A 14,394-nucleotide genomic window follows, 5' to 3' on the forward strand; every position below is an offset into this window, starting at 1 on the left:
TTAATGTTATTTTTATAGACACTGCATATCTAAGAGTAGGTGTGACGGTGATGTACTGTCTGCTTTTCAAGAGGAGATTAGATAAGTTACCTAAAAGGTTGACGACTACATTTTTTTCCTGACACAAACAACAACATCTTTCACTCTCATTTAGCGTGATGAGATCTTCATGATTTGGTAGAAGACGCTCAATAAAAAAAAACAACAGAGGATTTGCAAACATTTTTATCTCTGTCTGTCTGGAATCTCAATTGTGTCTTGTCACGACAAAAACTAATCTCATGTTGGCATCAAACGACTTGAATGCTTGGAAGCTTTCCTTGGAAGCGTTGAATTATTTTTACGTCATCTGTTTCGTAACCTAATTATTTTTTGGAAGCTTTTTTTTCACCTCTGTGAATAAAATAAAAGAGGAAGATCAGAACTAGTTTACGAGTGTTGACTGTAGTTTTGTCTTCGAGCTCAAATTAAAGTCGTAAAGCAGTTTCCACAGAGACAACTTTGATATATTTGTTTTATGGGTCCCTCGGCTGAATAAATACAATTCTTTCAGAGCCTCACCCTGCTCATCAGTCACGCTCACGCACAGATGCACAAAATTCCTCCATCTGCCAACTGAAGAGATGCCAAAAACAAGGCAGTTTTTCTGCCCGACCTGGCCCTTCACTGTGATCGATTTAGTTGCCAAGTGGAGGCATCCTGCCAGACACAGCACACAGCTCTGTGTCCGACCTAATGGCCTTTCAGCAACACTTCCTCTTTAATCTGAAAACCTAGCACTGAGTGATGCTACTTGACTTTATTTTTAATTATTCTGTACTTAAACAACAAAGTGAACAGGCTTCATGTCTAAGGTGCTGCAGCTCAACAGTCAACAGTTCTCTAATGAGCTAAAGAGCAACTCTTTCCTGGAGGCCTCGTGTGTTTCAGGAGCACTCTAAACTAGCAAGCTACTTATGTGAAAAGACCTTCTGACTTGGACCTGATGTCTCGTAATAATATATTTGGCTTCATGTAGTGAAATTCAATTAGTGGTGATCCTGTATTAACGCTTTTATCTCTCTTTCTCTCTCCTCACCTGGTTCTCGCTTGACCATGTTCTTCCTCCAGACTCTGATGCAGGTGAGTTCATATTTTTCAGATGTTGTCCATGAAATGTGTTTTCTGAGCTCTGTTGTCAACCTCGATCACAATATCTGCCAATAGAGAACCTTTTTTCAACCACGTAGACAGTTAAAAAAAAGCACAAATTCTTAAATTTGAAGCCCTGTTTACATTTTTTCTCACTCACAGTTTGGTAAATATTTTACTTTTGACCTGCTTTTATTTCTTTATGACTTCATCTGAAACTTATCTCATTGCAAGTGTGAATAAGCACATTTCCTGCTTGGAACTATCCTGTGTTTACATTATAAACTCCAGTTCCTCGTAAAACGTGGACCAGCAGATGTGTGTGTTAGTTGTTTAGCCGTGTAGAGCAGATCGAGTGACTGATTTGTTTCCCCTTCTATCTGAGCCCTTAAAGGTACAGTGTGTAGGATTTGGCAGCATCTAGTGGTGTGGTTGCATATTGCATCCAACTCAGTACCCCTCCTCTCACTCCTCCCTTTCCAAGACTGCGGTAACGTGAGCCACCGAGTGCAAAACCGTAGTAACGTCGATCACCTCGCTCAGAGCCCATTCCTTACCGTAATAACACTACTTTAGGAGCAACAGAAGTCAGACGGTGGCTGGCGGTACCACGGTTTTACACTCTGCGGCTCACGTTACTGCAGTTTCACAAGTGTGTTGGTACTATGGTGGCCTGAAAGAAATGCTCTCTCTAGAGCCAGTGTTTGGTTTGTCCGTTCTGGGCTACTATAGAAACATGGCAGACTCCATGAAGAGGACCTGCTCCCTATGTAGATATGAATGGCTCATTCTAAGCTAATGAAAACACATCGATTCTTAGTTTCAGGTGATTATACGCCAATGAAAACATAGTTAGTTAGTTACTTACTTAGTAAGTTAGTTAGTTATATTCCATTTCTGCTAATAGATCTCACAAAATGTTACACACTGTTCCTTTAATACCACAACCTGCACATTACACGCCCTGTACTGCAGTGCAAAACATCCAAATAGCACACATTTCAGAGGTTTGAAAAGGTGAGTGTTGCATTGTTTAATGTTCCAGGAGAATCAAGGCAGTGTTTTAATGACTCCTGGTCTGTGTTGTTTACCAGGCCTGCAATGGCGGTAATGTTAAAAGGATTGGATTTTTCAGATGTTGTACATGAAATGTGTTCTCTGATCTCTGTTGTCAACCTCAATCACAATATCTGCCAACAAAAAAACTTTTTTCAACCACGAAGACAGTGAAAAAAAACACAAATTCTTAGATTTTAAGCCCTTTTTAAATTTTTTCTCACACACGGTTTGGTAAATATTTACTTTTGACCTGCTTTTATTTCTTTATAACTTCATCTGAAAGTTATCTCATTGCACTTGTGATTACACACGGTTCCTGGTTGGAACTATCCTGTGCTTACATCATAAATTCCAGTACCTCGTAAAACGTGGACCAGCAGATGTGTGTGTTAGTTGTTTAGCGGTGTAGAGCAGATCGAGTGACTGATTTATGGAGTTTTATGGTCATCACCTGCTGGCTCCTGTTGCAGGAATCAATAGGCTATTTTGGAGCTGTAGTGCAGACTTTGTGTGTGTTTGTGTGTGTGTGTATAGAGTGATCTCTTTCTCTTTTACAGCGTGAATGTATGTGCGCGAGGGGTGTGTATGTCAGAGTTTGCCTGGCTGGAAGCATCGCAGACAAAACATTGTCCGTTAATGCTGCTCAGTGCCGTTGTGTGTCTACATGCTTCCACCATGGCTGCCACTGAACTTCCGTGTGTGTCTGTGGGTCGTCTGTTCCTGCTTGTGTGGGCGAGCCAGCATCAGCTTGTTTGTGCACGGTGGTTAGACGCTTTTGTTTGTTTTGTTGTTGTTTTTTTACCTCACTGAAGCTCGTGTGTTTCATCACTTGTCATGAGTTTGTGTCCATCATGTCTCGCCTCTTAACAAAGTCCCACGGCCCTCCTGACGCAAGATACTTTTCTCCACCCTGCCTGTAATACTCATCTAATGAACTTTCATTTTACAAACCCTGCAAGCTTATTTTTGTCTCTCATTCGATGTCATCTTTGTTCTCTTGTTCTACATCTCTCAGCTTCATCTTAAATTCTCTGTTTCTCTCCATCCCTCACATGCACGGAGGCAAACACACACACTCCTTTGTTTCTCATAAATATACAAACACACACAGCGTCTCACCCTCCCTCTCTTCTGCCTCCCTTTGAAGGATGCAGCTCTCCCAAATATCCTCCTGCTATTTTGTGCTGTTCCAATTAGTTTCATCTGAAAATTGAACCCTGAGGATTTGTCAACATATCAGCAAGCCAGTTAAGAAGACATAATTGTCAAAGTAGAAGCTTAAAAATAGTTTTCCTAGCTTATGATGTTCAGGCAATATTTCCCTTTATTATCTTGTTTTATCATTTTTGAAATTGAATCCATTGTATTGACTTTGCTAATCGTATTTAAATTGCAGTAGTTCTTGTGATTGATGACATTTCCCTCTCTCCTTTCTGTCTAGACTTTTAAATCTCATTCTGTCCATCCAAGAAACACATCTGCATTGTTCTGTCTCCCCAATCTCATTAAATGCTGATCATCTAATCAATACATCACACATCACACATGCATGCAGTGTGTCTGTTTTGCATGTGCAACATACAATACGATTGCTAGGCTACATCATAGACTGTATATATGAAGTGGACGTAGTCACCGTGACGTCACCCAGTGGTTTGCGGACTGCCGTTTTGAAGCCTCGAGTTCGGCATTTTGGCCGTCGTCATCTTGTTTTTTGCAACCAGAAGTGACACGAGAGGGTGGAGCTAAGTACAACCGAACACTGAATAAGACGTTTTTAGGTGACCAAAAGGTTATAATTAATTTTCATGATCTGAAAACACACTGTGAAAGGGTTAAAGTTGTAAGACGAAAGCACGGACATCTCCCACAACGCCGTGGTAGCGACCTTTCAATCACAAGGTAGCCACGCCCTAAAGCATGCCCTGCTTTATGGACTATTTGACTCTAAATAGGACCATAATTTACTAAATGAACATCATGCTGTATTGAAGAAGACTTGAAACTAGCGATTGAGACCATAAACACATGTTTACAGTGTTTACTGAGGTAATAAATCAAATGAGAAGTAGGCTCATTTTCTCATAGACATTTTCTATACAATCATTCTTCTTTTTGCAACCAGAGGAGTCGCCCCCTGCTGGCTGTTAGAAAGAATGCAAGTTTAAGGCACTTCAGCATTGGCTTCACTTCTCAGACCCTGAGTTGCCCACTGGTATACAGGGAGGAATAAGCCAGTGCTAAATATCAGTCAATATCAGACTTTGTGTGGCGATGTTTCACTGTAACATTTCACATTGCTGTGCACTTCTTGATATAAAGAGCTTTTATAATACTAAATAATCTAACTTAGATAAACTAAGTTTAAAAACTAACCATAATGTCCCAGATATATATTACATTTTATTTTGAGTTGTCAAATCCTGACAGTCCTTGTTTCAGTCTGTATATAAATAGAAATATTATTTGAATCTAATAAAATCGGCCTACAGAAGCAGCAGTAAGATGATCTGATCACAGCTGGCTCTGTTCTCTGATGTCGTGCGTGATGCCAGCCTCAACCCACTTCCTCCTCCGTCCTCTGCCAGCTCAAGCCAAAGTCAACAGATGGCATCACGACACACAGTATAGTCGGTTGAATGAAAGACAAAGAGCAGATAAAGGACAGATAAAGAGAGCAGGAGACGGATAAAAAAAAGGAGGAGATCAGTTTGAGTATGAAAGAGAATAAAACTATAGAAGAAGAGAGGAGGGTGTCTCTGTAGACTTCTGAATTATAGCGTAAAAGAATTAAACTCTGTTGTTCAGTTTATTTGTAATTTTCCAAAATGACAAGTTTGTTTGTGACTTAATGAGCTTTGTTTTAGTGGGGGTTTTTAATTTATGAATCACAAACTCTATATTCAATACAATCACTGTAGCTTCTTTCATCTTCTCATGCATTTTGCAAATGGTTGTTGTTACAAAATCCCAGTTTAAAATGTAGGTCAAACAGAGTCGTTGTCTTTTGATATCACACATTACACAGACTAAACACTGGGCCTATGAAGAAAAGCATTTTCCACAGAGAGTCATTAGCAGGGTGATCATGTGAAACCACACATAGAGACGATTATCAAAGCCAATCATGTGATGATGCACTAGAAAGTCAGATAGAAAGATATTGTTCTGTCTCCTACCATCTTACTTTGTAATTATATCTGTGAAAAACATTAAAAAAAAAAAAAAAACAGAGGAAGGAAAAAGATAGGCAGCATTAAACGATTCAGAAGTAAAAGTTGCCATGATCCATATCAGATTTCATCCCCTTCTTTTATTTGTAAAACCGCCCCCGTCGTATTCAAATGTAGTGGTGCAGGAAGCAAAGCCACGAGACAGCAGAGTTTGTGAATTATAGATAGTACACATCCTTTATTAATAGACCATTAAGTAACTGCAGTAATCATACTCAGAGGAGAAGAAGACCGCTTCATTATGAACGTAGTTTGGGCTAAACTTGACGTCGCTTTGGGCAAGCTAGACGGATAACAGAGAAGTAAAGAGGCGATAAACTCTCGCTCCACAATAACGTGGAAATTCACTGTGACATTCTCATGAACGTGAAACCGAAACGATCTTGTCAGCAGTGAGAAAATACTTTAATCTCTGTTCTTTCACAATCCTTCCCTTCTTCGCCTTTACTTTCCCTGTTTTTTGTAAATCTGCCTCGACTACCCCCTCCCCTTCTTTATATCTCACATGCTCCCTCTTTCTCCTCTCTCCATTCTTTCACAGCAGTCTTTTTTTGTGTGCAGGACTTCATTGTGGCTCCCAGGGGGATTGTCGCCTCAGCTCTCTCCTCCTCCATTGTTACAGCATTTGGCTGCACAACTTTTTAAAGTCAGAGAGACGTAAACAAAGAGAGAGAGAGAGAGAGAGAGAGAGAGAGAGAGAGAGAGAGAGAGAGACAAAAACAGACAGAAAACTATGCAAGTGCTGTCAGAAAACTGTAGTGAGAGGGAGAGTAAACATTTTATAAACCAAATGTGTTTATACACAGTGCACAAAACATTTCATCACTTTGTGTCAGCTCAAATGATTTAACCTTAATCTGTTTATTCAAAGTAACCGGGTTATAGTGTGCTTGTGCACATACTGTATGTGTGTTTGTAGCCTATTGAATCAGGGCTTTAAATCAGGGCTGTCAAAGTTAATGGGATAATAACACATTAACGCAACTTGCGATACTTAGGATGTAGCGGGCTCAGTTTTAAAGCTAGAGTGAAGATACTGGCATCATATGAAACTAGAAAACCTAAAGAATCCATCGGTACCAACCATGTCATAGCTTGTGCAGAAAGAGGCTAGATAACGCTCTAAACTTATGCTAAATTTTGGCAAGGAATAACTGGCATGGCCATTTTCAAAGGGGTCCCTTGACCTCTGACCTCAAGATATGTGAATGAAAATGGGGTCTATGGGTACCCATGAGTCTCCCCTTTACAGACATGCCCACTTTATGTAATCACATGCAGTTTGCGGCAAGTCATAGTCCATAGGGCTTGAGTTTGCCATGTTATTTGAGCATATTTTTTATGCTAAATGCAGTACCTGTGAGGGTTTCCGGACAATATTTGTCATTGTTTTGTGTTGTTAATTGATTTCCAATAATAAATATATACATACTTTTGCATAAAGCAGCATATATGCCCACTCCCATGTTGATAAGAGTATTACTTGACAAATCTTTCTTTAAGGTACATTTGGAACGGATAAAAAATCTGTGACTAATTTGCGATTGACAGCCCTACTTTAAATACATTTGTGCTAAAACATGTCAGCTATAAGGGCGTTGCGGTGGTCTAGTGGTCCAAACATACCATCACAACATCTTCAGTTCGATTCAAGCCGGGGACCTTTGTCTTCCTCTGTCTCTCCCCGCATTTCCTGCCTGTCAAATTATAACTAGAATAAAGTTGAAACTTCTAAATAAAAAAGTAAAAGCATGGGAACTGGTCCCAAACTATGTGCCAGAGAGAAGCAGTGATTTAATGTCACTAGTATTTCACTTTGTCCTAGACAGTTTTAATGTGGTCGTAAATATTATAAATTGTAAATATTTCTGTTGCTACGTCACCTGCGCACCTGAGGGGTATTGGCAGGTCTCACATCACGTATTCAAGCCTGCATAGTGGAGTCACGGGTGAACGGCTGGTGGAATTAGGAGCCGAGGGAGCCACACTGTTTTTTCAATCGTGTGTGCATCTGTGTAGTTTAGTAGGCCTATTTTTGTTTTGTTTTGTTCCACATGTGCGAGCTCATTCTTTATTATTTATTTAGTGCACTCTGCTTTTGCAAGTATTTTTTGATCTATGTTTAAAGAAACTCATATTCTATGAACGACCTCATTTTTTGCATCACCACGCATTCGAAATGCCTTCCAGTTCCTCAGGGCTTTTTGTTGTTGTTTGATTTACACTACACACGTCTTTAAACCTTGTATATACTGTAGTAAGGCTTTGTTGTGCAAGTGCTGTATTGGATTTTTTAATTGAACAGGTATGTCTGTTACATTGTTCACACTGTGGACAATGTAACAGACACACCTTATAATAGCTTACATACCTAAAAGAAATTCCACATGATTGAACCAACTTCTCTGAAATAGACTCACAGGTATAATTAAAGTGGAACACCGCCTACATGAAGAATTTCGTTATGTCATTTCCCTGATCTAGTAAAGGTCAATCAATATTTGTGAACATGAGCTACTTTCTCTCAAAACCGAGCTGCTCCATAGACAATGAATGGAAAACTGATTTTGTTAATTTTCTTTTTTTTATACCCAAATGAGTTTTATTGTATAATAGTATTATTAGTTGTGAAACAGAAAATGTTCCCATATACTCAGAACATCCTTCTGTGTGCTCTCAGTGTCATCTATAGAACATCTCTCCCTATTCATCGTCTATGGAGCTGTTTCAGACTTTATACCCGATGACATCACAAAGTTTTAGCTCTGTAGTTTTGGGATTTGGGAGAGAGTTGTTCACTACTAATATTACTAATATATTTGGAAAGTCTTAGAATGAATGAATGAATGAAAGACTTTATTTCGAACATAAAAATAAATAAAAACAGATACAAAATAATAACAAACAAAACAAGAGTGATAGTGTCCGAAAAGGAGTAGGTAGAAGTAAAACTTATATTTCCCTACCCCTTTCTCACTTCTCCTTTAATAACTTATATCATAGAATGATAATATAATATAATATAATATATAAACTATCCTAGACCATAAGAATTGAATTTAAAAAATGTGCATAGTTCCCCTTTAACTTATCAAATGTGAAATATAAATATATTCAGTGGGTCTCTGGTTTGGATGGAGGCCATTCTGCCTCCTGTGCTGTTGTTGGACACTTGTATGCTGCCTGTGCTCCTCCATCCATGGTGCTGCTGGCTGATTTAAGGTGGGAAGAAGGGGCTCCGGGCTGGTGTTTGGGGAGCAATAATGTCAGCTTGATTAAGCAGGAACAGTGTTTGAGAGCCGCAGACAGATGGAAAGCTGACTCCTCCAAAACCTGCGGATGAAACCCCCGGAGCTCCAGAGTGACCGGTGGGGAGCCTTAAATCTAGGCGTGCATGGGGCGGGGAGGAGGCCTGGTGCGTAACAGATGAAATGTTTGATCTCCAGCAGGGGTCAGCGGGGCACGAGGGGTCTGTGACAGCTGTATGATAATGAGGGCTCGCGGCCGGGGGTAGGTGGATATGAAGTGAGTGAAGGAACGGCACAAGCATGCTGCTGTTGTGCAACAGTCTCTCATCTGGACTCGGGTGGGATGCACGTGTGTTTCGTCCGCTGCTCCAACTTAATAACCTGAAGGGATACTATAGACATGCTCTTTTCTCTCTGACACCTTTGCATTATTTATTTATTTATTTATTTATTATTTAATTATTACTGTTATTATTGAGTTTGAGATGCTGTTGGATGTCAGTGTGGTTACCATGAAGATATTTGGCAGGCTGGACTATACCCTGGTGAGGATTACTTTTTGTTTTGTCTTCAGTTTTCATGAATACTTCTGTTCATTGAACATTTTTGTTTCTGCAGCATTAGAAATGTGATTTTTTGTATTTGCAAAACAAAATGCATTAGTTTGTTATAGATGTTTTTTACATTTGCAAACCACACTGTGTTTGTTAGTGAATTGCATTGGCATTTGTAAAACTTTTTTTTTTTTTTTTTTTAAGTTTTGGCAGGAAATTAGCTCCATATTTATTTCTAGTGGTCTGTTTCAGTACGCATTAGCAGTAGAGGTTGAGCGGTTCGCCCACCAATCGGAAGGTTGGCAGTTCAATCCCAGGTTTCTCCAGTCCACATGTCAATGTGTCCTTGTGCAAGATACTTAACCCCAAAAGCTCCCGAAGGCTGTTTCATCTGTGTGTGAATGAGTATTTAGATTAGATCCTGATGGGCAGGTTGGTACCTTGTATGGCAGCCTCTGTGTGTATGAATGAATGAATGAATGAATGCATTATGGTTATACAGACTACTAATGTCACATGTTGGTTCACATTTACCTTATCAAAGTTGGATGCACCGATGCAACCTTTTCAGTCCTGATAGCAATACCTGCGCTTTGGGTACCATTGATCCCAGTCTTTAATTAATAAGCTGAATGCCTAACTGTGTGGAAGTGACTGGTATCATTCTTTTATGTGAAAGGCAACATCAGGCTTTACTTAAGCATTGCTTTCCTAACTTTGTAAAGCAAAATGTGACTAATAAATACATAGATATAAATGTATTTAATTGTTATTTATTATTAAAATAATAAATCGTACACCAGCAACTTGGTAAAAAATCTTCAAAATTAACAGGAATTACAATTCAAGTGTAAACCTTTTTAATGCAGCAACAAAACATAAACAGGAATTACAATTCAAGTGTATAAAGTATATAAACATAACATTGAATTGAATAGATCGGCTCCATTGTCACTGATACCCGATCCAGCTATTTGAGTCGGCATCGGCCTGGTATCCGATCCAGTATCGGTATCGGTGCATCCATAACCCAAAGTGGACATTTCTAGCAATATTAAATGAAAAAAAATCTATTTGTGGTTGTTGTGGCTTCTGGTGTGATCGATGAAAAGGCCTCAATACTTTTAACAAAGTCAGCAGTGCATGACGACATCAGAGCGCACAGAATTATTTAATGATATTTTCATGAGAAGAGATACAGCATCGAGACAGAGCATGGTCGTGTGTGTGTGAAGTCATCTGCCATATGCCCAGTGTTACCTTACCCCAAACCAAAGGCCTCCTAACAATAGTGAAACCTAACCTTAGCCTCGGCCCTCATTTATATCTGTCATTATGTTTTTCGCCTCACTGAGCAGGTGGCATCTGTCTTTCCTTGGAAATCAAACTCTGTGTGGACAAAACAGATTAGAGATTAGAGAAAGCTGACAGGTAGAGACAGGTGCAGATTTGACATATTCTTTAAAGGTTAAACTAATGAACAGATGGTGGAGAGGACAGACTTTTTGTATTTTTGTGGAGGAACACACACTCGCGGTGTGTCATTTAGCACAGCTACTGTGGTGCTGACAAGACGTTATCTCTATCTCCTCTTGTTATGATTAGGTGGACTTTTACACGTATTGCTCCACAGAATCACCTGAATTGACCCAGCCTTGTGTTAGCTTCCGTTGAACTTTACCATGCATCCTTACACAGAACGAGGACTGTGGATTTTGCCCCCCCCCCCATCACTTTCATTGGAATCGCTTTAGGATAGGAAACTCTTTGTGGCCAGTGTGGACAAGAGGAATGATTGCAGCCAGCACTAACTCTTTTGGTGTACATACTGTATTAGCATGCTGGTAATTTCATGCTGGTAAAATCGAGCCATCAGGAAACTGGTTATAGAGTTGAAGCATGACGCCCATTGTTTTTGATATGACACTAGTGTTGTTTTTGGAAAGCAGGAGCAACTACAACTTGAAAACTTGGCCTTTGCAGTAAACTGGTTTCTGGCAGTTCATAGAGTGCTGCAGGGATGACATATTTTTATAGTGCCAAACCGCACTTGTTCCCCTGACAAAAAGCCAATGGTATTTTTCCATTGGGTTTTGGATTATTGCAGAAAATAAACTCTGTGGCAAAGAAATGTTTATGATACTTACACGTTTTGTTCAGCGACAAAATCTTCACAAATGAACACCACTTTTATGATTTTTGAAGCATAAATGAAATTGCCAGAAGTAAAAAGCTAACGTTAGGCTATAAACAAACTACATCACGGTCGCGTGACTTTACGTCACCACTACTAAGCTAAAGGCGGACTAGAGTTCAGCGTGATGACGTTTGGTAGTCTCATGTAGCCACTTGTTAGCAACCAAAGACACATAAAAGCTTCAAAATTCATGAGTGGGATATTTGCTGACATTTTATATCGTAGAACAAACGTTAAAGGTGTAATATGCAACAATTTCCTAGAAATTAATGTATAGACTGATACAAAAGAAATCTCAATCATCTCTCGTAAGTGTGTGGTGGTGTCTGTTTCTGCAGAGACCCTGCAGCCCTCTGCCTGTATTTTCTCCTTATTTTGATTTACTCGGGACATTGCTGGCCGTCAGCCAACAGCCTCTGGGCCCATGTGGGGGTGTAACCCACAGACAATAACACCACATAGGATGTGCATCCCGTTCAGGTGGTAAAATACCGGCGCTTTCTCACGGCCCTCGACATCTGATACCGAGGCACAAGCATTAGTCTATGCAGCAATTGGCACAAGTCCCTCTTTAGAGGCTTTACGGCCATATTTCACGGATGAGAACGGGTTTGTTACATCGCTGTGAGTTCCCCTGTTCCTCTGTCTCTCCTCTGCTGCATGCAGTGGCTGCTATGTGCTGCTATCGGTGTGTCAGTTTGACCGAGACACACACACCAGGCGGAGAGGACATCCTGCCTTTCAGCTGCATTCATTCACAATCCGGCAACTCTGTACCTTCCCGTAGAATTGTGCGGAGTTAGTTGTGTGTTTATTTGTGTTTTAGATCGTAACCGCCGTGAAACACTAAAAAAATAAGGTTTTATTTCTCTGATTCGCTGCTTTGTTCCGACTATCGGCGCTCTCTCTCTCCGTTCACTCTGTAGCTCACTTTCTCTCCCTCTTGGCTCGTTGAGCTGAGGAGGTTTGGCCAACTTTGAATGTGGTTTGTTTACAAACAGCAACCAACAACTGTTGCCTGTTATACCTTTTGCAATCTCTTCCAGCCGGTGTTAACCACAGATCTTATCTCAGGCATTTAACCAAAAACTATTTCATAAAATCCCATTGACTTCCAGACAAGGAAACATAAAGGGAATTGCTAAAATGCTAACTCATTTCTGGATTTTAGGACTCATTACTGCACCGCTCTACTGGGCGCTCTTTTAAAATGTATTTGATAATTCAGACCCTAAAATTGATCTTATGTGTTCCTATGTGTTCCCCCTACAGGACTTTTCTTATGATGACCCCAAGTTGGAATTCAATGTGGATGCACCCAACGGTGTGGTCATGGAGGGCTACCTCTTCAAGAGAGCCAGCAATGCGTTCAAGACCTGGAACAGGTACGAGAGAAGTGAAGATGGAGAGCTTAACAGAGACAATCTGATTAAAGTTAATGAGATAACCAGTAGACGTGCAAAACAATTAATAGTAAAACGGTCAAGTTAGTTAGTAAACAAGGTAACATAACTATAAAAATACATGTATTGTAAGGAAAAGGGTCTGCATTTCAATATTTTACACCAAATGCCACAGGCCTTGATTGATTTTCTAAACTTTGGTTGACTTGTACCTTAAAAAATGGTTTGGATAAGTCAGAAGAATGTCCTCAATTGGCCTTGTTTCAAGAGGAAGTCAATACTCATCTATAGATTTAGTAATCACAGTAGTAATGAACGGTGCTTTTCTTTGCAGGACCAATTATTTCAGCATGCAGACATTTGATTTCTTTATGTCAATCATCTCTCACGGAAACTGTCTAACCTCTCATACCTTCTCTCTTCCTCAAGGCGGTGGTTCTCAATACAAAACAGCCAGCTGGTCTATCAAAAGAAACTCAAGGTACAGTTGTTTTGACAGTTTAGAGTTATGCGTCTAATTATTATTTATTAATAACTTGCACATTAGTGGTGTAGACTGGGGGAGTTATGAGAACACGACTAACCTGCTTTTGTAGCTTGAGGGTAAATAGGGTCGAACTGTTGTGACACTCGTCTCTGCCGATGACAGGACTCTTTGACAGTCGTGGTGGAGGACCTGAGGCTGTGCTCTGTCAAACCGTGTGAAGATAATGAGAGGCGGTTCTGCTTCGAGGTGGTTTCACCCACAAAGTGAGTTTGTGTGTGTTTTTGTCCCAACGAGATTAAGTTTCATCCAAATTAAACCTCTCTAAAAACCTTCGTTGTTATGTTGTCTTTTCAGATTTGTTGTTACATTATTGAGTCAATCATTTGGAATTTACTAATCATCCAAATTACACGTATCTTTGTAGCATTAGACCAGGTATTACTGTATATAACTGGCCTCTCTAAACCTGTAGGAGCTGTATGCTGCAGGCTGAGTCTGAGAAGCTGCGGCAGGCTTGGATCCAGGCAGTCCAAGCAAGCATCGCTTCTGCTTACAAAGACATCGCCGACAATTACTACATTGAGGTACGAACACACACTTATACACATGCAGCGACAGTCACATGATAGCAGACAAGTGCTGCGAACCCCTTTCTCTGACTTGTCCACCTATCCCTGCAGCGTTTGGACCGGACAGCCTCGCCCTCCACGAGTAGCATCGACTCTGCCAGCGAGCCCAGAGAGAGGGGGGAGAGGGCTGATAGGGGAGTTCGGGGAGGCGGCGAAAGCCTCCTCCAGAGGGTACAGAGCCTGCCGGGCAACGAGCTGTGCTGTGACTGCGGCCAAGCGGCTCCGTGCTGGGCCTCCATCAACCTGGGAGTGCTGCTCTGCATCGAGTGCTCGGGGATCCACAGGTGACTGCACTTAACAGTAGGAGAGGTTTTGTTTAGAGGCAGGAAGAACAGCAGAGCTGGTTTTGTCCGTGTGAAATCTATAGCAAGGTGTTGCAGGAGATTAGTCAGCTCATATTAGGGGTGCACGATATGAGGAAAATATGCAATATGAGATTATGTTAAATATTGT

The 14,394-nt window shown here is 40.5% G+C and overlaps 1 protein-coding gene across 4 annotated transcripts in view; it reads left to right on the forward strand.

Annotated features, from left to right (window-relative positions):
• acap3b (ArfGAP with coiled-coil, ankyrin repeat and PH domains 3b) overlaps positions 1 to 14,394 on the forward strand; it is a 76,614-nt gene that overhangs the window by 49,855 nt on the left and 12,365 nt on the right. For all 4 annotated transcript variants that reach the window (XR_005206107.1, XM_037763781.1, XM_037763791.1 and 1 more), the window contains exons 10-15: positions 1,111 to 1,122; positions 12,695 to 12,807; positions 13,255 to 13,306; positions 13,475 to 13,575; positions 13,785 to 13,896; positions 13,993 to 14,225. Coding sequence is in view for 3 of the 4 variants with exons in the window: in XM_037763781.1 (XP_037619709.1) it covers positions 1,111 to 1,122; positions 12,695 to 12,807; positions 13,255 to 13,306; positions 13,475 to 13,575; positions 13,785 to 13,896; positions 13,993 to 14,225 (623 nt within the window). In the remaining variant the exon portion in view is untranslated. The remainder of the gene's footprint in view (positions 1 to 1,110; positions 1,123 to 12,694; positions 12,808 to 13,254; positions 13,307 to 13,474; positions 13,576 to 13,784; positions 13,897 to 13,992; positions 14,226 to 14,394) is intronic.

The sequence above is a fragment of the Sebastes umbrosus genome, chromosome 1 (assembly GCF_015220745.1).
Source record: "Sebastes umbrosus isolate fSebUmb1 chromosome 1, fSebUmb1.pri, whole genome shotgun sequence".
Classification (NCBI taxonomy): Eukaryota; Metazoa; Chordata; class Actinopteri; order Perciformes; family Sebastidae; genus Sebastes; species Sebastes umbrosus.